The sequence below is a fragment of the Ischnura elegans genome, chromosome 5 (genome assembly GCF_921293095.1).
Source record: "Ischnura elegans chromosome 5, ioIscEleg1.1, whole genome shotgun sequence".
Lineage (NCBI taxonomy): Eukaryota > Metazoa > Arthropoda > Insecta > Odonata > Coenagrionidae > Ischnura > Ischnura elegans.
This window is the reverse complement of record NC_060250.1, coordinates 95,938,108-95,962,060: the sequence shown is the minus strand read 5'-3', so window position 1 is coordinate 95,962,060 and position 23,953 is coordinate 95,938,108. Positions and strand designations below refer to the sequence as shown.

General features: G+C 35.8%; 1 protein-coding gene across 6 annotated transcripts in view; it reads right to left on the bottom strand.

The window, feature by feature from the left end:
- Positions 1-5,335: 5,335 nt before the first annotated feature.
- LOC124159288 (histone deacetylase 4) overlaps positions 5,336-23,953 on the bottom strand; it is a 539,951-nt gene continuing 521,333 nt past the window's right edge. For all 6 annotated transcript variants that reach the window (XM_046535002.1, XM_046535004.1, XM_046535005.1 and 3 more), the window contains 8 exons: positions 22,546-22,728; positions 21,262-21,425; positions 20,076-20,195; positions 19,402-19,524; positions 18,693-18,833; positions 16,863-17,033; positions 10,745-10,971; positions 5,336-9,256 (listed from right to left, as the gene is read on the bottom strand). In XM_046535002.1, coding sequence (XP_046390958.1) covers positions 9,199-9,256; positions 10,745-10,971; positions 16,863-17,033; positions 18,693-18,833; positions 19,402-19,524; positions 20,076-20,195; positions 21,262-21,425; positions 22,546-22,728 — 1,187 coding nt within the window. In that variant the 3' untranslated portion in view covers positions 5,336-9,198. The remainder of the gene's footprint in view (positions 9,257-10,744; positions 10,972-16,862; positions 17,034-18,692; positions 18,834-19,401; positions 19,525-20,075; positions 20,196-21,261; positions 21,426-22,545; positions 22,729-23,953) is intronic.

Genomic DNA, 23,953 nt, shown 5'->3' with positions numbered 1-23,953 from the left:
CATATGGCACTTCCTTTGTTTAAGTCTCCTACGATATCCTTCATTCACGAGCATAAAAAATTTTCAAGTCAAGCAAAATGGCAAAAAGCTCCCATTATAGTCAAGCAAATTGTCATGAAATAAAGCAAAATAAACAATGAATATATCAAAAAATAAGCAAATGAACTGACATTGTGGTCATATTCTCTTTGGAACCCAGTGAATCGTGCAACTCATTAAATTTTGTAAAATGTTTATCTCTGTGTATGATACGTAATTTTTCTAACCTTTGAAAAAAAAGGAGTAGCTGCAGTTGAGCAAAATATTTACTTAACGGAAATTCATGCAACTCATATAATTACTTCACATGACAAAAATGTTAAAAAGTAACTTTAAAATTAGTCATCAAAACAATATAATAGAATGGAGATTGATTTTTAACAAAATAATTCCTTTTTCCTCTTATCTTGACCTCATTCAACTAATGATAAAATAATTCCTGGAGTAAATGACCTATACTCTAGGAATTATTTTAAAATTAACAATAATTCCTGTGCATCAAGGGCCAAGGACAAAGCCATAATTACTTTTGGGGAAGGGAGGGGTTAATTTTATTCAATGTCTCTCCCAGCATTTGGGATGGTTTGAACGATTTGAACACCCCCTGGCTACAGCCTCATAATAGACATATCCGCTATCTATATGAGGTCCAAGACAAAATTTTAGCGAGGGGGTCAAGTGGTTCAAGCACCCCTTGAAATTTTTGGGAGACAGTCATAAAAACTGTCCACCATTCAAATGAATCTCATCTTTCTTCCTCACCAAAATTCATTCTCGCAACAGCCTTAGCCCAGAGTAGAAAAACTGATGGAATGTCCTGCCTACCCAAAAATATTGCTGGATGTATAGATCTAGATAATGGGGCATACACTGAAGAACATCATAGGAAGAAGAACATCAGGGAAACTGAAGGATCTTACCCGGGAAAGGGAGAAGTGAAGGGCTGTTGCATCTTGGGATTGCAGCACTACAAATGAATTCCCTGTGTTAGATGTCAAACACATCCTTGGATATTATATCTGATATTTTTGCCCATATAAACATTGCTAAGCATGTGTGCTACCTTCAGTAGCGGGTACAGAAAAAGCTCAAGGGGGGGGAGGTGCAAAAGAAACCTTGAGTTACCTTTACTTTTAATAGTAAAAAATAATCAAGTCACATGCAAAGTTTAAGAAGTTTTTAATTAATTCGATTATGTAAAAATACAAGACAATGCCACCTTATAATATAAAAAAGTTATAATTGTGGTTCTACAATGTTTGGAAATATGGGTGGTCCTAGAAGGGGGGGCATACCCCCTTCTATGGGCGCATACCCCTATCTGTATCCGCCACTGGCTACCTTAAACCTCACTTATACACCCACTATAGCCTCCACTCAGCAGCAAAACTTAACATGTAGTTAATCTAACCATTTAAAAGAACACTCCTCAGTAGAACCTTGACGATGCATTGTTCAATCATCTGCCTGTCACTTATCTAGCTATAGTCTTACATGCTTCCTTTTATCTACTGTCTCTCATCTTAAATAAGTTGTCTTGTCAATGGAAGAGGAGCAAAAGATACATAGAAAGGAAGACAAAGAAACCAATAGCAAAGAAAATGCTTATTGATGCATGATTTACTCTTTCGATTTTTTTGGATTTTCTTCTCCATTTGGATGGATAATCAATCATAGATTCATAGCTCCACTCATGGGCGTACCCAGCAAGGGGCAGCCTAGAAGCTCCCCAAAGAAGCAAAAGTAAATTCAGTTTAAAACGGAAGTATTTTTTTATACACATGTGATATTAGTGCATACAAAACATGTAATAATAATAAAATATTTTTTCGAGCAAATAATTTTAAAAACTAATAAAGCACTGTTATAATAGGGTGGTTTCCTATTATTTTTTTATTGCCTTAATCGAAAGATTATTACTCCTGGAGTACGTATTTCACGCTTTTAGATTTTTAAATGACAATATCTATTTTTCGCGATTAAATGAAAAGTGAAAATTTTCAAGCGCGCGAAAACGAGATGCTCAAGTATGAATGCCGGGAAATATCTCCGTACGTCGTATTTCTGGTTCCCCCTCCCGCCCGGTGAGGTGACCTTGAGGCGAGGCTTAGCGCTGATACGTCGCACGCTGCCAGCGGGTAGCTGAGTACCTTGCTGAAAGGTAGCGCTTGGCTTAAAAAAGGTTTATTAATACCTTATCAAACAAAGAAAACTTTCCGACCTTAGCCAGTTTTAGTAGGTGATTATTAAGACATGTTTCCCTGAGCTCTGTGCCTCATGCATGCATTGGTAACCTCAGACGATGTATAACTCCTATCCTCTCGTGTAGAAACTAGGTCCCTGTGATGACACGTAGAGTGGAATCGCATGGGCGCCAATCTGGCCTTTTTCAAATGAGGATAAAATTTGACCCTTGCCATTCGTCTAAACCGGTATTTCAAAAACCAAATAATTTGTGTATTATGAATACACTAATGGTGGGTAACGAATCGCAATCAATGCCTTTCGTTTTCTTTGATGAAGGAAACTACCCTATTATCTTTTGGTTTCATTAACCTTTTCAATGTTACATATGAAAGACCACGGCTGTATCTTCAAAAATAAATTTCATATTAATGCAAGACTTGTACACCATGTAGAGGACATGGACTTCAGGTGAGCCGTTAAGGCCGTTTTACACAGTGAATTTTCATTTGAATGATCTCACGAATGACCACCATTCACCATGTAAAATGGAAATTTCTATCGTTCCAATGATCAATCATTTTTCATAGAGAGCACAGACCTCCAGGTTAATTATCACTTTTCTCTCTGTGAGCAAGCCTGAAAACAAGTCAATGGGTATTTAATCATGAGTTTTATTTTCTGTACAGACAACACATCCCGATCGTTTCATAATTATAGCAAACTAATAAAAATAATAATAACCCATCCTAGTCACCCATTGGCTAAGGGTGAAATTTATTCAAAAATTTTCATTGACTTGCGCTTCCATTTGTTTTTCTTTTAATAAAGAGGAGTTGGAGATAATTCATTAGTAACCATTTAAGTAAGTACTTAAATCTGACACCTCATGAACTTGCTGAATCATCCTCACAGCAGGCAAAACTGCCAAATGAAGCTGAATTCTTTCCTTACAGGAAAATGTGTACCTATAATTTTCATTACTAAAAGATATGAAAACATTAAAAATTCAAATTTTCTTAAATACAAAAAAATTATCAAAGGAAGCAAACCTCACATTGCCTCTTACATATGAAAGTTCACTATGGTAACTGAGGAAATGTCGAACATTTTGAATTCAGTCCCAAGCAGACTAGTATTCATATTATCACGACTAAGGTTAAAGCCGTTGAGAGGGTCGACTTGGTTGCAGATGGTGAGTTGACCTCTATATATAGAGGTTAGCTGTGATATGAGCGAGTTTCCTTGTCAAATAAACAGTTGCAGACAATAAGTGAGGGCGTTCTGGGGGTATTGGTCTATCCTGGGGTAAGGTGGGGCATTTAAATGATTCCAAAACCTGTGAAGAGGAAAAGACTTGGCACTGGAAGACTGCCAAAAAATATGTTTCCCAACACCCTGAGGAGTGAGCAGCAGGTTGTGCTTATCTATTGTTTATTCCTTATTTAGCTGTATCCAACCAATTTCGATCCTTAAATATCAAAAAAGGATATTGCATTGATATTGAGGCAGAAAGTGAAACAAACTTCAGATTCTCAATAAACTATATTATAAAAATGCTGATTGCAATGAATATGACTAGAATAATTTTCATTTTTCATATTCTAATCACTTTATGGACTACCCCTTTCCCACTGGTGTCTACGAGAAGAAAATGTTTGCTGTTCTGCGAGTAGCATAAGAATATTTTAAACCACTCTCTATGGAGCTCTTCTTTGGGGTGGAGTTACTCTGGCATTCTCGTCCCTCCAATTTCCGACCCAACTCGACCATTTCCCCAGCCTGGCTGTTTCCCCGGACACACCCTTACTAGACCCTCTTACCCTTTCTTACCACTAGTCCATGGCAAACTTATAGCATTAGCAGCCTTTTTTCAAAGCAAATATTGATTTTAATTTTCAATAATTTACACTTTTATTAGAATAACTAAAACATTTTTACGCATTGTAGAATTTTAAACAGATATCTAGCATTGATATCAACAAAGTAGGTAAACACAAGCTACTACTCAGACTTTACTCTAAAATTTTGTTTAATTTCTTACCCACATTCAAAACCGAAGGATTAATTTCAAAATGTAAAAAAAATTGGAGTATGCAACAAAATTTTTCTTTGCAAAAAACATTAGCAACATAACTTCACTCCAATCCACTTCTCAATAGATTCTTCCTGTTAGGAGGATCATAAATGAGGAGGGTAAGGCCCAATAGCCAAGGACTCAGACAGATTTAAGGGGGGGCACGTCCCCCCCAGTTGCTCAAAAAATGGACGAGATTTTTAATACAGTTATCGTTATGTTAGTTTTGTTTTCTATATTACGGATCCTCAATAATTTAATTTAATGTTTATAAATTTATTATTAAAAGGAATATTTCCCTCAGTAATTGCTGTATGTCGTTTTTAATCTCAAATATGAGAAGACCATTAGCCTGTCAGACCCTTGTGACCCCCACAGAAAAAAATCCTGGATCCACCCTTGGCCGAGGAGTGGCCTCCAGGTCTCGCTAAGCTAGGTCACAGGCAGGGCTAGAATACCTCTGACCATTTCCACCTCAGTGGTAACTTCCCTTCCCCTGTTATAAGCTGACATCTGTTCGTTTGAATTGAAAAATCCATGCAGGCCAGTAGCGGATACATATGTGTATGATATGTATCCGCCGCTATATATATTTATATGGCGGATGTATGTGGCGGGGGGTTCAGGGGAGCCCCAGCCCTTGAGGGGCTGCCCCAATTGCCAAACATTGCAGAGCCACAATTGTAATTTTTTCTATCATAAGATGGCATTGTCTTGTATATGTGTTACATCACTTTAATTAAAATTTTCTTTTACTTTTCATGTGACATGATTATTTTTTATTACGACAAAAGTAAAGGTAACTCTAGATATCTTTTGCGCTCTCCCCTCGAGTTTTTTCTGCATCGCTTCTGATGGAAGCAAAAGCCAACAATAGGCCTTTTGCGAATGAATTGTTTGTGGGCTATTACAGACTCATGGTATGTTAGGGTTAAGTTTCTACACTGATTTGATTACACCAGGAGTAGGTGAGGGTAACTAAATGGAGGTACTATAGTATGGTAATGGGTGATTAATAATTAATGTTAAGCAGCATTAATAAACAAACACACTTTAATTATTTTCATATGTAAACACAACATATAATGCTGAATAATTCAACTTTTCAATTATTATGAAGAGGAATAAGAGGTTAAGCACAAGCATACAATTAGAATAAAATGCTCAAGAATTTCAATCTCAGAGATAAAATAGGTATACCAATTAACAAGGAGTCATCACTGGAAAATTAGGCGCATTTTAGTACAAGTTAGTAGGTATTTGAAGCTGGAAAACCAACACTTTCAAACTAGTTTAGACAAGATAATTCTGTTAGTTATTTAAAAGCATTGACGTGCATGGAATGGATTTGTTACACTTGTACTATAAATTTGTCATATGTATTTACTTGCACCCATTGTAAACATTTTGTCTCCAATATTTAAGGCTTTTCAGATTGGACTCATTTGACTTGGCTAGTGCCGCATGACTTATTCAAAATAAAGTGATAATAAATCCATCCATTACATTGTGTAATTAAATAGCCTGTAAGACACAGGTTAGAGGCAATCAATGATAGCCTTTTTCAAATACCAGGTACAATGTCATCCACTTTTAAAGTCAATAGATTAATAGTAATGACTAACAACTAAAAGATTTCACAGTTCTTAGTACACCAAGGTAGTTATCAAGAACATACAACAGCAAGTACATCATTAATGGCCATTCAAGTACTCCATTTAATTTAGTTCCATGTCAAAGCAATATTCCAAGATATCAATACCATTTTTTTAAGCACTGCACTACATTGAGAAATCACTGTGAAAGAGAAAGTGAATGAGAAGCCCCATCCAGGAATATTTCAAAATGGTAGAATCAAATCATCCAATTCAAGAACGTTAAAAATAATTGATAAATTTGTAGTTCTCATCTGCATAAGCCAAAATATCTTCAACTGAAATGAATTAACATTACGATTAGTAATGATTCGAAGTTGCTCATTAATATAAAATTCGTTTTTAATTATTTATATCTTCATTTACATCAATGTAATGGCAGAGGAGAGAAATGGAAATTACATGATAGCCCGATAAAGGAGAATATTGGATAATGTAATATCCATATACAACATTAGCAATATATACATATCTGTGCTTTGTGATCCAGTAAGGTGCACCAAAATAAATTTAAATGAGGATGTTATACTTTGAAGATAGTGAAGTTTTTCCATAGACTTTTTTTCAATTAAGAAGCGTACACTAATTCAACACACCACATTTATCCATTGTTTCTGCCTTGCACAAGTGGAACAGGCTATTCAACGATACAAAATCACAAACATTGAAAGCTACCCTATTTCAAACATACAAAAATGAGTATTCTTTAGTCAAAATAACTTCATGGACAGTTGCTCATGCAAGTACCACCTGGAAGATAGATGTATGGCTACAATATGAATGTGAATATCACACAAAACCATTATACTGTGGCGCACATTAAAAACCCCAAAGCATTACCATTTTAAATGGTGCCACCTGCTCTCAAATATATGAAATTGAGAGATTATGAAACATATTTGACAAGATGTTAAACTTAAAGGGTGATAAGGACTGTTATGAAGATGCATCAACATTCCACAAGTAAAAAAAATTATCTTTCGATAACTCAAAAGATTTCAATCCAACCTTAATACTGAATTTCCACTTACAAAATTAAAATGTTTACCTAGGAAAAGTAATGAAAATGTTCATTTCAAGAGCACTGGTGTCACATTATGTGATACTTACATTTATTTATATAATATTATATACCATCATCATCAGTCATAAATCCTACGGCTGATGTATTCATATTTATATATATCACTAGGATAATCTTCATAAACAAAATATCCCACAAATCAACATTGCACATGTAGGTATTTCAATTCAGCTTCAATTTTTTTAAAAAACCAAAACAATGCATATCCCATTTAATACAAATTACAGTATGGAATGTCACAAGTAACAATTTCACAGAGAAAAACACTATTACTATTCTTTACCCCATAAATGTTGTGCTTTAATATCATTCCAAGTGTTTATAAACATGTCACAACCATTTTCTCTTGAAACATAACATAAAAAATCTTATGCTCACATGGATATATTTACTACAATTTCCATCACATGTGACATCTAGAAACAACTAATTGAAGCTTCACAATGTCAATTGTGAAATTACTCCACTTACAGAGCTAGGAAAAAACTGAACAACATTTATACATGGAAATATGATTTGTATTATCATAAATATGAATATGTAATTTAACTTTACTACTGCATAGTTTTCATGCTTTTTGTTTTCTTTTCAAAATGCTTGACAAAAAATAAATGCTCATATTTTTCTCTGTGCACATCAGTATATCACAATGAGTATACAATTACTAATCATATGGTTCCACCATTTCTTCAAAGTGATTGGATAAATGTCATTCAAAAAGATTATTCCGGCAATAAAACCAAATTACGTAGTGGCTCTCCTCTGATTGATCGGAAATTGTCTTGCAGAATAAATAATCTTTCAATTAGTAAAAGATCACCATTGCATATACTTTTCCATCATTATCACAATGCAGATTGTTCTAAACTATTTTAAAATATATATGTTAATTCATTTCAGCTCTCAAATAGCTTAAAATTGAAAATGGTGAATAAATTTTTTATCTCAATTTGAACTTCATAGCAGTTATCACAACGGAGGATTAAAGAAAATAATGGAATAGAAAGAAATACATGGGGTTTAGCAACAAATAGAGCTCTTATATATTTATATATAATTAACAATTGATATATATTTGTATTTATGACTACAGCCATAAGGAACAACAGCCACTTCACAGAATTTTTTCCATCTCTATAGCATGTTCCTACTTTGCACCCTCATTGTAAACCCATCAATACCATTTAAGAACTGTAACAATATAAACTTAAAGTGTCCAGCACTTTAATATATATAATTATAGGTATATGTATTTGTAACAATATACTTTTACTGGGTAGCATTCACAATATAGTCATTATATTAAAATTAGCACAAACTACACACTCAAAATTGTTGTGTACTTCAAAAGAAAAATGACACACTGTCTTTTATTCAATAATTAAAAACTACCTCCCTTTAATAATGATAAATCTTTCTTTTATTTATGAAAATCAATAAGTTTTCAACTAGAACCTGAGGCATAACTCACCCAGTTTGGTCCAGCATTACTTGTAAAGGAATTTCGTTGCCTGCCAGAAAAATCGACAGTGAAAGCTTTGTACAACCATTACAATGAACAACCAAAAATAAAGACACCTAAATAAAAAACAAGCAAAAAAAGGAAGCATTCTCCACAAAATAAATACAGTTACTCCTTTTTTTACACAAAGTCCATTCACCCACACTCATTTCTGACAGCTGAATGGAAATGCGTTATCCACTCGGACCTAACTAAATTCCTCAGACAATAGGACATCTTGGAGGCATAGGAGGACCTCAACGTCAGCGGTTGACTTTGTTCTCCTATTCCCTCTGATACTCACAAAACACAAAGTCTCTCCAAGATGACAATATTGGCAAAGAAAGAAAGTACTTAGATACAGAATCAAAACGAAAAGAACCAACCATGGACACTGCCGTCTTCATCATGTGCCACTTCTGCTTCACAACATTCTACTGCCAGGAGTGCAAACATCATCCCACTATAGTGACCCCTTGGTGACCACCATCTTCTCAGATGCTTGACCATAGGCTTCACCAATGATGAGGACACGAATTATCGACATGGTGGGATTCTTGGCTTACATGTGACCAAATTTGCAATGTGTGCATATACGTGGTGGCGTGTATGCCATTTCTTGAAAGGTTAGTGCCAGATCTTGAATGAAATATACTGTTCACTTGACTTCATCTTGATCCATAGGCTCCTCAGGGCCATCACAGGAGCTGCTATCTCTGAAGAAATCAATATGAAAACATTGTTAAAAAATGTGACAAAAATTTAAGGGGAGGAAAATTACCGAGAGTAAAGGCAAATTAAATTGAGATTTAGCCTTCAAATGAGAATTAATACAGGTCTTTAAAATACAGTAGATTCCGTTTAAAGGGTCCACCGGTTACTTGGGGCAGCCGCTTAATTGGGGCAGATCTTGAAGAACAGAACCCAACAGAGAAATATCCCAGAGTATTCTCCGCTTAATTGGGACAGCATGCCGCTTTGTTGGGCCATGAGTCAGCGACATAGACTCTATACTCGCGACGAAATTAATTTTTTTTGTTTTCAGAACGCTATTATTTTATATTTTTCTCCTTTGATTCACTCGTATTTTTCACGAATGTTCCTATTTTTGTCCTATTTTGAAAGCTCTTGTTGTTATACTATCTGCAAGAGGATAGTACTTTTCTTTAATAGGACTTAGTAAAAGACATTCATTCATCGTCGCCCGAGGCTGTGAAAAATATTTTTAACTAAATTGTTATAATTCTTAAAAATGATAATAAATTAACTAAACTCCCAGATTTATTAATCAAATTAATAGTTTAATAAACTTTGGTTGCATTATAAACATTTTTTAGTCTTCTTTCTATTATGTCAACGTTTTTTTATGCTCATATACAGGATAGTTCGCCTAATTGGGGTAGCCGCTCAATTGGGGAAAAGTGCATAAGTCCCGATATGTCCCAATTAACCGGAATCTACTGTAATACCTTTAAGTCTCCTGCCAAACAGGGGTGCAAGATAAATCATCAGCTCTTCAAAAATAAGTTTACTTCTTCACTTAAAAATACTTCATGTAACAGAAGCTCTATTAGCCTCTCAACACACATGAATAGTTTTAAAGAAAAATGTAATTACAATGAAAAATAGCTAAGCCCAATATTACAAGACTAATAACTAAGCCCAGAGCAGCTAATACTATCCAAAAGAGTCCAAAATAACAAAGGAGCTTAAGATTACTACATGAATTCAACAGAAGAGTGTAGACACAAACTTGAAAATGGTCACATTCAGTTCGAATAATATTGAGCAGTTGACAGTGACTATACCCACTAATGCATTACATACTCAATGGAATAAATATTTTGTATGAGAGGTGCCAAAAATGCAACAACAGAGTTCAATTATGCCAAATTCCACCATTTTAACATGAAAACAGTATGCATGTTCACCCAGAAAAGAATTGATCTATAAAATAAAAGGAACTCATCACCCGGCAAAGTAGAAGGGCAACAGTGCATGGTGAATATGTACTGATAACGCGAATGTTGATTTCTGGAGGTTGACTGAATTTCTAAGGCAAGTATAAAGACAAAATAGTCACAAAAATGTCAGCCATCAACTAACTAGCACGCAGAATATGACCCATTGTTGAATTACATAAATATGGAGCATAAATGAAAAAATTCCCATAGAAACAAATAGGGCACGGTTGAAACACTTACACTGGTCCAGTTGACGAGCTGTTTGGGGATGGAGCATTGGCAGCTCGGATGGCTGAACCTTGGTTGACTGAGCCCACCGTGCTACCAGCCACTGCTGCCCTCTGCTGCATGGAAAGGCCAGCCATGGCAGTAACTGTCTCAGCTTCCTCCCTCTCCTTCTGAGCAGCCTCGATAGCTGAATAGCCAATAGTATGGGCATGTCTTTTGATGCATGGCCAGTGAGGAGTCTGAAAAGAAAAAAAAAGCAAATACTTCATAACCCAAGACATAGGGTCACAATTACCACAGTAATCAGATATATTAAGAAAGCATAAAGATCCAACCAAACATGGTATTGTGATAGCAATAAAAATAAGTTAAATACGTTTAGCTGCTGAGTCGAAAAGGAAAAAGGAGTCTACTTAATCCCATTAAAAAAATGAACTATCTGAAGGACATAGGAGCCACCGATGCATCTTCATTACTTCCCTCATTCCAATGGTCAATTTTGTTCCAAATTATTCACTAATTTTAACATTATCATTACTCATTAATTTTTACTTCAGCAACATGAAAAAGGTCAATGACAGTTACCATTTGAATTACCACATTTTTACTTAGAAAAATTTAATAGACATCAAAAAATTCCTTTTTTATAATAAAACTCCAGTCACATTACGAAATTACTCCAAATTAAAAATAAATAAAGAGCGCTATACTTTAGCAGAGGTTGAGGAAACCAAATTTCAGTTATATTGGTTATTAAAAAGTATATATACCTAGCACACAATATATTGTGTCACCATGGCTTCACAAGAAGAAGTGATGCAACTCTCAGGTTAAATTTTTCACTGAATTATATTCAACTATTTTCAGCATTATATCAGGCAACTTAGTTTAGTATACTTCATGCTCCAGTAATAGCTAGAAATTATAATGGCCAGGCACGTTACTTCGGCACTTGCAGTCGCGTTCATGTTCCTCCTTCATTGTTTATTTGCTCACTCGTAGCCAACGTTACGGTCCACTAGTGGCAAATCGCAGGTGAGGATCCATATAGCCAACCGTCAAGATGTGAATTCGATCTTTCATAAAATTATTTTAACGAAAATAATTATCCAATGAAAATTACCGTATATCTCCGAATATAGTCCCCTTCTGAATATAGTCCCCCCCCAATTTTGAGACCTCGGTTTTGGGAAAAATTTTAAAATGCAAAGGAAGGCAATTTTTCTGTGGTTAGCAAGTTAAAATTCTAGAGTCGATAAAAACTATTATTTTCTGTGAAGGTTAAGAACAAATCTGTTCACATATTTTCCATCACAACAAAATAACTATACCTAAAACATGTTGTGATCCATTGCATGTATCAGTAATTTATAGTTCCTTAAGCAGATGTAATGAAGAAATGAGAAAATGTTTTAAGTATCCAAGGCTATTGTATTTTTTAAACATTCACAAATTATTAATATTTTTGATTTCGAAATGACTAAAAACAATGTCAATATATACCCTGGTGAAAATTAACTGTTCATGAACCGTTCAAGAAGCATTAAACGAAGTGTTCAGAACCTGTTCACTAAGTGTTCATGAACTGTTCGGGAACCGTTCACGGACTGTATTTTGGCCCATTGAACCGTGACGAACCGTTTCAATAAACTGTTCAGCAGGTGTTTCCCAGCTGTTCATGAGGTGTTCAGCTGTTCATGGAGTGTTCTGTAACCGTTCAGGAAGCGTTGCACGAAGTGTTCAGAACCTGTTCCCGAAGTGTTCATGAACTATTATTGAACCGTTCACGGACTGTATTTTGGCCCATTGAACCGTGACAAACCGTTCCAATAAGCTGTTCAGCAGGCAATTCCCAGCTGTTCATGAGGTGTTTTCAGATGTTCGTGAAGCATTCTTTTAACTGTACAGGAAGCGTTTACAATAATACCAATGATGATTAACATCTCGAAGTGTAGGTCTGACCATAATAATTGTGTAAATAACAATTGTAAGAATAATATGCAAAATTGTTTACCAACATTTCGATATATTCCTTTTATACCTTATTCTGGGCTATGAATGATAATGGTTACATTAAATTGATACATGAAGGTAAGGGCGGATCCAGGATATTTTTCTGACAGGGGCACATGGGTGTGACAGGCAAACAGTCTTCTCATATTTGAGATTTAATGGGTAACAATATACGTAGAAAAATTACTGCACAATATATTTTCTTTATGTTAACAAAATACTTATTAATATAAAATTAGGTAAATGATTTAGACTCCCAATTAAACAAAAAAATATACTAAATATCTTGTCTATTTTTCAAGCGTCTAGGGGGGGGGGGGCATGCCCCCCCCCCCTAAATCAGCCTATGCATAAAGGAATGAAAGGTTATTACCATGTTTTGTTACAATAAAAGAATATATGTAAAAAGAATTCAATTTTACATACATACTATGCCAAAATTCTTGTCTCTTCTTATACATTTGTGTACAATTGAATTCTTTATGTATTTTTTGTGACCTACAATCCAAGACATTAATCATCATTGGTATAATTGTAAACACTCCCTGTAAAGTTAAAAGAATGTGTCATGAACATCTGAAAACAACTCATGAACAGCAGGAAAATACCCCATGAACAGCTTATTTGAACTGTTTGCAACACTTCAATATGGGCCAAAATTCACCGCAAGAACGGTTCCCCAACAGTTCATGAACACTTCTGCTACAGTTTCTGAACATTTTGTGTCACACATTTGGAATGGTTCTTGAACAATTTAATTTCACCAGGTATGCAACCTTTATTATTCATAACAATTGTATATCATTCTCAGACCTATACACCAAGACGCTAATCATCATTAAATAATTGAGGTCAAGAAAAAGAAATCCATTTAATAGGTAATACCAGTACTTGATCAGGAAGCTGTGGTAGATATGTTTACAAACTGTAGCTAGGCTGAACTGAAGTGTTGCATACCAATGAAACTTAACTGTTCAGGAAGAGCTCTCAAGTCTTTGGGAATTAAGATTTTCAAGCTTCTGGGGTTATTTGCAGTACTTTTAGTTATTGCACAAGCTCTGGATTGTATTTGAAAGTCACACATTCACCACTTTATTTACTTTGCTCTCATTATTGTTGTAAATGCATAGCAACCTCAAAACATTTGTACTAATATATTAACACTTTTATTAAAACTGTCAATGTGAATATATATTACCCTCATTATACCAATTTGGCAATTTTTGCTCATTTCACCAATAACTCAGCATAAACATTCACACGGAGTTAAAGCACTTTTGAATTTTTGAACATATTAGCCCTAATTTTAAATGTCTTCCCTTATAATGCACTCATTCCTGTTTCTTGTAATTCATGCTTATCATTTATGCAAAATAGTGAATCACGAATAGCATTAATTAAATTTTACATTTAGTGACTGTGGAAGAAATGGGCTGGGCTATTGAATTTAATAATCTGTTCATGAAGCGTTCATGTCCAACTGTGCAGAAGCAGTGCGCAAGGCGTTCCGTTCATTCCGCAATTTATTAATCTCGCTCCTACCGCTTATCCTGGTGGGTATTCCATACCCTCACACACCCCGGTATTTGTTGCACCTAAACCCCCCCAGCCTTAATTCCTGGCTGCGCCCCTGCTGCTGGAAGAGCGTGCGAACTATTCCCAAACACTTCATGAACGGCCCAGGAAATTTTTCAAGTTTTAAGTCCATATCTGATCCTAATTTTGCTTAGAAAATTATGAACACAATGATGGCTGTTTTCCTTAATTCATGATGATATGTTAATGATCATCAATTATGTAAAATAGTGAATCATGGATAAATTATTTCATTTAGTAACTGTGGAGGAGATGTGCAGAACTAGAATATCTGTTCATGAAGCGTTCTACAGAATATTGAAACAAGTTAAATAACATGCACAGTAAATATGAACCTAATTGGATGTATTTCAATGACATAGAAAACACATTTCATGGGAATAATAAGGATGTAAAGTTTCTACAATATAAATATTTACTTGATTTGGAGGAAAAATAAGATTAATATGTCCAACTGTGCAGGAGCCGTGCACAAGGCATTCCGTTCATGGGCTGTTCGTGGGTACCAGGTTAGAGCGTGCGAACAATTCCCAAACACTTCATGAACGGCCCAGGAAATTTGTGAACCGTTTGCACAGTACATGCACAGCTTACGAACAGTTAATCGAACAGTTCATTTTCACCAGGGTAAGCTTTAACTTAAATCCCATAAACAGTATTGCATTTGGCCCTGAAACTTCCTTAGATCCAGTGTAACACACCCATCAAGTCATCACAAATCCAAGTGACCTGAAGAATTTAGGAAATCTAAATAAAATTGTGTTAAATAAATTATAAACATTATAAAAATATTGCCATCAAATGCCTGCTAAGCAAAATAATTAAACTACAGGACTTACAAATATCAAAGTAATAAAATTTAGAAATAAACTTTTTCCAACAAACATTAAAACTGAAAAAAAATTATATCAATTTTCAATGCCTCGTCGCGAATCATTGCATAAGTTACACAAAGAGCTTCTGCTCTGCATTTGCGCACAAATTCGATGATATTTTCCTCTAATTCTTTGAATCTGCCGCATCGAGACCCCCGAAATGACTTCCGCGATGTATTAGCACTTTGCAAGCGCTGTGAATACTATGATTTACGGCGTATTCTGCAACGGCTATTTTTAAATTGGCATCGAAACTCCGTCTTTGATGGCCTCTAATCTGCCGCAGGATTGATCCTCATCTTTCTACTTGATCCATCACCTCACTGTTGAACGTAAAATTATTTTTAATAAAGAAAATATCGTGGAAATAATTGCGAAACGTTATGTGACGTAATTTATCGATCCTACTTACCCTGGCGAATTGAATATATTCCTCAATAAATTGATCACACTTTCAATGCTGAGTGGCTGGATTTCGATCAAATGCAGTAATGCCGGCGCTTTTGGTTTAAAGTCGTCGATTATTGCGCCTTTTCAGAAACAAATGCATCACCTATTGCGCATTCTTGTTCTGTGAAAGCGGTAAAGGCAGTGGTTGTAAACACGAACCGCACGGACGTATAGTAGCTACGGACGCAATGAAATGCTAAATCGTCACGAAAGGTTCACTTTATCTGTTTATTTTTCGCAATTATTTAAATCGTGTAACTATTAAATGAGCGACGGGTACATATACTATTGATTCGATTCCAGTGTTCGATTGATGTAATGATAGTGTGTGTTTAGTTTTCATTTTAATTATTTACTGTTTTGCGTCATTAAGTGATCAGTGTCGATTGAATTATTCTAACAATACTTTTCCAAGAAAAATTAACGGCTACCCGATGGATTCCATGAAAACGCATATTCGATAAGCTATTTGAATCGGAAGAATCGTATCTTTACAACATTTGTGGTAAAAATTGTCTAAATTTCCGGTAAAACGTGGCAGTATTTACTAATATCTCCGATTATAATCCTCATAAATATACTCAAATAGAAAGACTACGAGAACATTAGCCATTATGCCGTTATTTATAACTTTATGGTCACCTTTAGTATGCTAAACTGGATTACACTCGATTATAGTCCCCCCCCCCTTACTTTTCCGCGGCCATTTTTGGAAAAAAAGGGGGGACTATATTCGGAGATATACGGTAGTACTCTTATCTATTTATTTCTGAAAACAATCTGGTAATTTTTAAGTACTTGAATTTTTGTTAATGACCATAGCCTTTCAACAATAGCGTGTACATAATGCGAAACTATTTGCAAAATTAAATCGAAAATAATTTGAAAATATCACTACAGTTTCGCTGTGGATATATTGAACTTTACTTTTCTACTTTAAACTTTTCTCAACCTCACACAATTAAATAAATGCCTCACTATATATTTTTTACACTTCACTGTTGGCAATTCTCCACGCGAGTAATAAAATGGTAAAGAAAGAGTAAAGGTTACTAGGGTAAATTTTCCCCAAATTACCAGAATTATTTCCATCCAAAGTATCTTTTGTGCTGACTGGGATAGAGACATATGAAGAGGACTGATAATTTTTACCTTTTATGAGGCTATTGTGGAAAGTACATTTACAAATTATTTACCTGGATGGCGATTATCTTCTGCAGTGTATCAATAGCATTTTGGCAGGGAGGTCTCCTCAACTCCTCCTCCCTGGGTGGCGCTATTTCATCACCCAGCAGAGCCCTCACACACTCCTGTGATGCATCACATATGGCAGGTAAATCATATCCTCCCTCCAGCGACAAAATGACCTGAGGAAAAAAATACACTCACATAATTGATCTCAAGGAATGGAATCACTAGTAATCTTATGTGTCATATTTATCAGTAGCTAATGTCTTTATTCTGTCATTTCATTAAGTTACCTGCTCAAATGTAATTTCATATGTATTTACATACCTTGGTATTTACCCATGATATAAGTATTCAATCAGGCATGTAGCTAGTAACTAAGGCTATTTTAGCTAGTAATTAAGGCTAAGGGGATTTTAGGAGCGAATAATACTGGGGGGTATGGAATATCGGAGGAGTGGTTGCCCTCCTCCAGAAATTTTTTAAGATAAATGGTTCAAAATGGTGAGTTTTAAGGCTTTCTGCGATATATTTTATTAATCCTTACACTATCCTGTAAGTAATATTTATTCAATTAAGTAAAATGGATTAATTTTTTAAATTGCTCTGAGTTCTGGAGGGGGGAGGGTTTATCCCCCAAAACCCCCCCCTCGCTGTGCCACTGCATCCAATGAATATGACAATTACTTCTATATAGCCCACAATGGTTCAGCAAAACCCCACAAAAGTTAAAGTTGAAGGAAGCATACCCCACATCGTGTGGAACATGACCACGGATTTGTGATTTTAAGAAATGAACACCTATACTTTTACGATATCTCATTTTCAAAATTATGCACACATCCAGTTATGGCAAAGGCAATCGTATTCTTCTGTTAAATAGCACTGTTATTACAGAAATTGATGGGTAAAGGCGAATATGGGAATTGAGTGGCTTCATCCTTCACCTTCTGATATAATGAGCACCTGTTACAGCCAGAGATTTTCCGGGTAAATGAGCACTCGCTACACTAAGCTTTCACTGTGTCTCGGATTTGGAGACTTTTTCTACACTGATTACCCACTTAAATGTAACAGCAAGAGGTGAAGCAAAGCAGGCTTCGTATTTGGTATTTTTTTCACAGGGGCTGATGTCATTCATGAATAGTACTTTTTATTGGTTCAAAATATTAGAGAAAAAAGTCCTTATGAAAATTTTCAATGAGCTATTTTAAGCGCTTTTGTGATCAATGAATCACGTGCATCCGCAAAAACTACTTCTTAACACATTGCGTACGGATGGCGAGAATTCTCGTCATTTTTTTCCCGTACGTTCTGGACGGATGACGAAGATTCTCGTCAGTTAGGCGCGTCGACCTAAACAATTTTAAAGCGTACAATACGTATTCGTTAGTACATTTTCAGTTGTTGTTCGTTATTCATAATGAATTGATACATCATAGCGTTTGATTGGGTAAAGTTTTATTCTAAACATTAGCTTTTTAACCATGTTTAAACCAAAGGCATTACGCCCTAATAGGCACATATTTCCAATCTTGGCATTCCTAGGAATTTAAATACCCCAGTACGCAACATGTTAAACTGCAAACTTATAAGTACCCTTATTTTGGATGTACACTAATATTATGGGTAAATACGAAGTATGTATTTATGTACTTTTAATTGTGAAATAATGCATTACAGCAATCACTTCTTCATTGTGGGTATAGAAAAATAATTGACATAAGGGACTTCGTTTGTTATAGACTGAGAAAATTCGCAATTTTTTTTCTACAATAATGTCAATAGTTTTAACATCTGCCAGTTGGAAAATGAAGAGGGAGCTTAACAACACTTACTTTTCCACCAGCAAGCTGCATCAGCTGTTGTGTCATGTATCCAAAACAAGCAGCAGACACTTTGTAACCTCCAAGAGGCGCTGCATGGCCAGCAGCGGCATCAAATCCAGCAGACACAAGGACGATCTCTGGAGCAAAATCCTGAAATAGAAAAGGGAACATTTAACACTGATAAACCAACTAGACTACAGTCCGACCGCTGTGAGTTGTCCGTTGACAGCTACAAGAGGTAGGGGGCAAGGTTGCCAGGTAAGAAAGCGAAACGCCCACATCACATGTAAACAAAAGGGTTCCATGGAGAAAGCAGCCAGAAGGGACGATAAGCGTGAAGGGTCCAAAGGAAGAATCCTTTGTTTTGGCGATTCGCAGAAAGGGCTTGTTTTGGTGGTTCAGCCTTGTTTCAGTGCTTCATTTGCATGTGGCAACATTGTATGACTAGGCAAGGGTGTGAGGTGCATTTGGGGGACAGCGATTGGTTGCAAACCATGTTGGCGCAGGGTTCTCTGCCCCTCCTTTTAAAGTGCCATCGGACAACTCTCGCCGGCTGGACTATAACTCCGAAATTCAACTTAGATACCATTATTGGCAACTGATTTTGAAGTTTCTAAAACCTTTGACACCAGTTCCAATTATGCTAGACATGCATGTAATAAAATCCCTAAATTGACAAGGTCAAAGAAAAATCTGCGAGGAGAAGGAAAATAATTACCTTGGCAATAGGCATTACAATTGATCGGAAGGCAGCCAGATATTCTGCATCACCCATTGGAGGAGAAATTCCACCTGACCAAGGTACATTTACATTGAATCCCACACCATCATCAACACCAACCTATTTTTTTAGGATAAAAAAGAGGAGGTAACATGTTAAATAATATCATCACTTGTGATAATACTCAAACTAGCAGCATCTCACTTCAAAATTTAAAAAAAATCCAATTGTAAGTGAGAACTCACTAATTGTCAAAAACAATAAAATTCCCCATTAAACAGTCAACATAAGTACCCTATTCAACTTTTTGTAAATTTAGGCAATACTGCAAGTAAATTATTATCTCTTTCACTTAAATGACATTAAAAGATAATATGAGAGAATGACATTCGTCTCTACAATGAATACAGGCATCCAACTATTTTATAGATACCGTAATTTCTTTAACCCAAAATTTCACAAATACTTTCTCACTCAATGGCATAAATATGAGAATAGGGAAGCTTAAATACACAAAAAATACTTTGCATTATGCACTTTTAGCTTTCATGCTACCGGAAAAAAATCAAGTAGTAATGCAAAGATCCATTCGTTAAATGCCTTCAGATTTGACAGCATAAATAAACTGAATCATTTAATTGGAATGATATATGTAATAGGAAATTACGTACCTCAGTTGACCCACCAGTACCAGGAAAGAAGTTCCCATCATCGTGACGATGAATAGAGAGGTAGAGGACCCGTGGGTCATCATAAAACATTTGCTGGGTGCCATTGCCATGGTGTACGTCCTATAAATAATAAAAGAACAAAATTAAGAAAAAATACACACAATATCATTGTAATTTACCACTTGTACCATAATTTAGGGCTTATATTGATGCATAATATTTCCTGAAAGAGGCAGTGGTGTAATCATTAACCCTTTCGCGCCGAATGCCTCACCTATGCGGCGAGGATTTTCTTCCCTAAAAAACGAATGCCACACCAGTGCGTCCTGAATGTTCTTACCCTAACCAATGAATAACCCTGTGCGGCACAGGCCGAAAAAAGTGACCGTCGCGGGCACAATAGACCCATGGATGCGGTCGCCCCTCACGATCCGCCTTAGCACGAGCCCAATCCCATCTTCGGCCGCTCAGGTCGACCCTTTACTATCCTCTCCATGCGGTCAAGTACTGTTATTTGCAGTGTGTTTTCCAAAAAAATACTTGTTGATTACTTTTGAAATTCAATGCTAGAAATGTATTCATCTTTTTTTCCTGACCACATGGAAATTTCAAACTAAATTCTGACGTTAATCTCAACGGAGTTATAGAACAACTAGTAAATACATTAAATCCGTCTATATCAACGTTAGAACTTCGTTTAAAATTTCTGCACGCTCAGAAAAAAACACAAAATTCATTTTCAATGTAAAAAAATCAGTGCGAGCAACAAATATTTTCATATATTTTGCATTAACATTTTAGCCAGTTGACCGCGAACTCGTGCTAGGAAGGGGCTTTTAATCCTTCTAGGGTCTGGGACAGAGGCCGAGGAAAGGGATCGGCGCCCTCTGAGTTAGGTCCAAAAATAGTTAGGGAGGGAACCACTGCCTTCAGTTGACGCGAAAACGCTTCGTACAAGGGAGTAAAGAAAACTTTCAAGAGACTCGTATTGAGGAAGAATTTCCCTGAACCAAGGTCCGGCGTGAAAGGGTTAATTGTTTCTGCATAGGGAAAAATTGTATGAAAATATAACCACTTCAAATGAGATGGCATTCACACCATCACATGGACAGCAGCAGCAAGAGACATGAACCAAAAAAATTCATATGGAATGTCTTTTACTAAGAAGTGGCAGACAAGAACTCACCCAATCCACAATTAGAATCTTTTCCAAGTGGAAATTCAACTGTAGCTGCTTTGCAGCCACTGCAATGGAATTGAAGAAGCAGAAGCCCATGGCTTGAGATGTTTCAGCGTGATGACCAGGAGGTCTCACCACTGCAAATCCATTGCGTATCTCCCCAGAAGCAGCTGCAAATAAAAATTCATTGTTGACAATACTGAAGAAGTATTTGGCAATTCAAGCATTTTTTCCCAAAACACAGGAGATCTCATAGCAATCAACGATGATTTTTTATATACTTGTTTTTTGTTACATGAATTTTTCTGTACACTTTGGAAGTGTTGCTACATAGGGGAACAATAAACCCTCATAGGCTCCCTGGTTGTCTGATAAAAGACATGCACCAGAACGATTTCAAATGGTGCAGGTGTATTTCAATTACACCATAACAGTACAACAGTTTCCAAGGTGAATTGCAAGGCATTCCTTTAAAATACATATTGGAAATAACTTTTAGTGTTAAATAGTGAAGTGTGGAAAATATAAGAAAAGTATTATTAAAAAAATAGCACATTAGTGATGCTTTTATGACCTCCACGACTTATTGGAAAGCAAATGAGATCATGAAACACTAGTTCACTGAGTACAATAAGCTTTAATCATGTGCATTGAAAGAATGGTTTATGTTTACAATTTAAATTTTACAATGAATTCACGAGCTCTTTAAGTTCTAAGTTTAAATGCCTGTCGTGACAGCTAGCATGCTAACTGCCTCACCTATCATAAAGTCAATTAGCCTGGTTGGCAGTTTAGAGGTCTATGAATCAGAGCATCAGAGATTGGTTCTTTGTGCTGACTGTGACTTTCGTTTTATTGTTCAACATTTTGCCAAATTTATCATGCACCAAATTTTTAAAGGAGGTGAAATAAATGCAATGAGGCACTTATATGGCCGATATCCTTCTATCCTTGGCAGATCCTTGCAATACTCATAATTCTGTATACCTTGTGCTGGCTGGTTTATAACTTCAGCTTGTTTTATTCTTGTTTTGGTCAACAAATGGCAGTACCAACATCCTTACTAGCCACCGCTATCTATATATGGTGGAACCTATTCTGCACCTCCACTTGGCCTCCACAACGCTAACACAGAGCCTCCTTTCGACAGGAGGTGTACCAGTCAATACATTTAGAAGGCACGTGTATGTGAGAACTTTTGTGATCCGTGCTGGCTAGAAGAAGACCTGTGATCATCTAGCTTAACGCATTTAATATTTTCTGCAAAAGACATCGACAGTACAAACTTACCTTTGAATGCCAAGTCTATCACACAACCGACAGCCATTCTAGCAGCTGATGCAGTATGTTGATCATTCCAGGTGGTGTCAGAGTCAACCCCAACGCCACCACATGGCAAAGCTACGAAACTCTTGAGTGGCAACTGAGCAAGCTTACTCATGTCCAGTTTTTGACGAGTTAGTGGATTTGTACCTGAAACAAGATAAAACAATATCTCTTAAAGTTATTCATTTTAAAAATAGCAAGGCATAAGAAAATTATGTCTATTTATTTAAGATGCATTCACATATTTCTTAATGTCAATAACTGCTTCGAAATTAAATCCAGAATAATAATTGCTTACTTTAGCAAATTTTGGTGATGAGAAAAAGAAATATTATATCAGCAAGGGCCAAACATAATTGGCAACCTGAATCGATTACTTTGAAGATTACTGTAACTACCTTTTCTGAGAATAAAAACTTGCTGAAAAGTTAGATCCAGATGAGATCAGAAGCTTGATTAATGAATGGGATGAGAAAATTATGTATGAGGGGTAAGAATGGAAAGTTTTCCACTGGTACACTGAAGGAAAATATACCACATAACTGAGATAGAAGTCATCAAAAATAAGGGTGTTGGAAACAAGAATGATAATTCAATAATTACATCACTTTCATTATGATTCTATTATGCTTTATTGTGTCCACTGGGCAAAAAAATTATTATTAAGGATGAGTCGGTTCTAAAATTTTTTCCGGTTCTCGGTACTGGCCCGGTTCTCCCCCATTGGTTCTCAGTTCTTGATAACCTGTTCCATGGATGAACTCTTATTATTTGAACTAATGGCAAATTTAAATGAACAACCACAAGAAAGAAATGAAAATAATTTCACTAAAGACGTAAATAATCAGGAAAGCTCTGCAAGAAACTTAAGATCGTCTCAATAATTTTATTTTTCAAACAAAAAAGTTTAAATAACATATAGTTAAAGAATGCATGATTGACCAATATGCCACATTACATCAGGTAGCCACTGGTTCTTTCTCCAGGCTTTAATTTTAAAAATTCGACATTTTAACCCTTTATGGCTCTATTCTATTCTTTTTTGGCAGAAATATTGCCTGCAGTACTGAACAGGCATTCACTGAAAATAGTAGAGGTCAATATTGATTCCGAAAGGCCACACAACATATGTTTGGAGCACAGTTTACATACTGCATAGCATCAGGATCAATAGTGTAACTCCCCGAACTTCTGATGACATCATCTGTTAATTGTTGTAACTTGTGAGTCAGTTCAAAATGTATTCTGTGGTGTATCTTAAATTGTTACTTTAATTGAAAACTTATCCCCATTCCTCACTATCACAGTTCTTATAACCCCAACACTAAACTGCTCAACACGCCGGTACAGTCACACCATTAACACGTTGCGT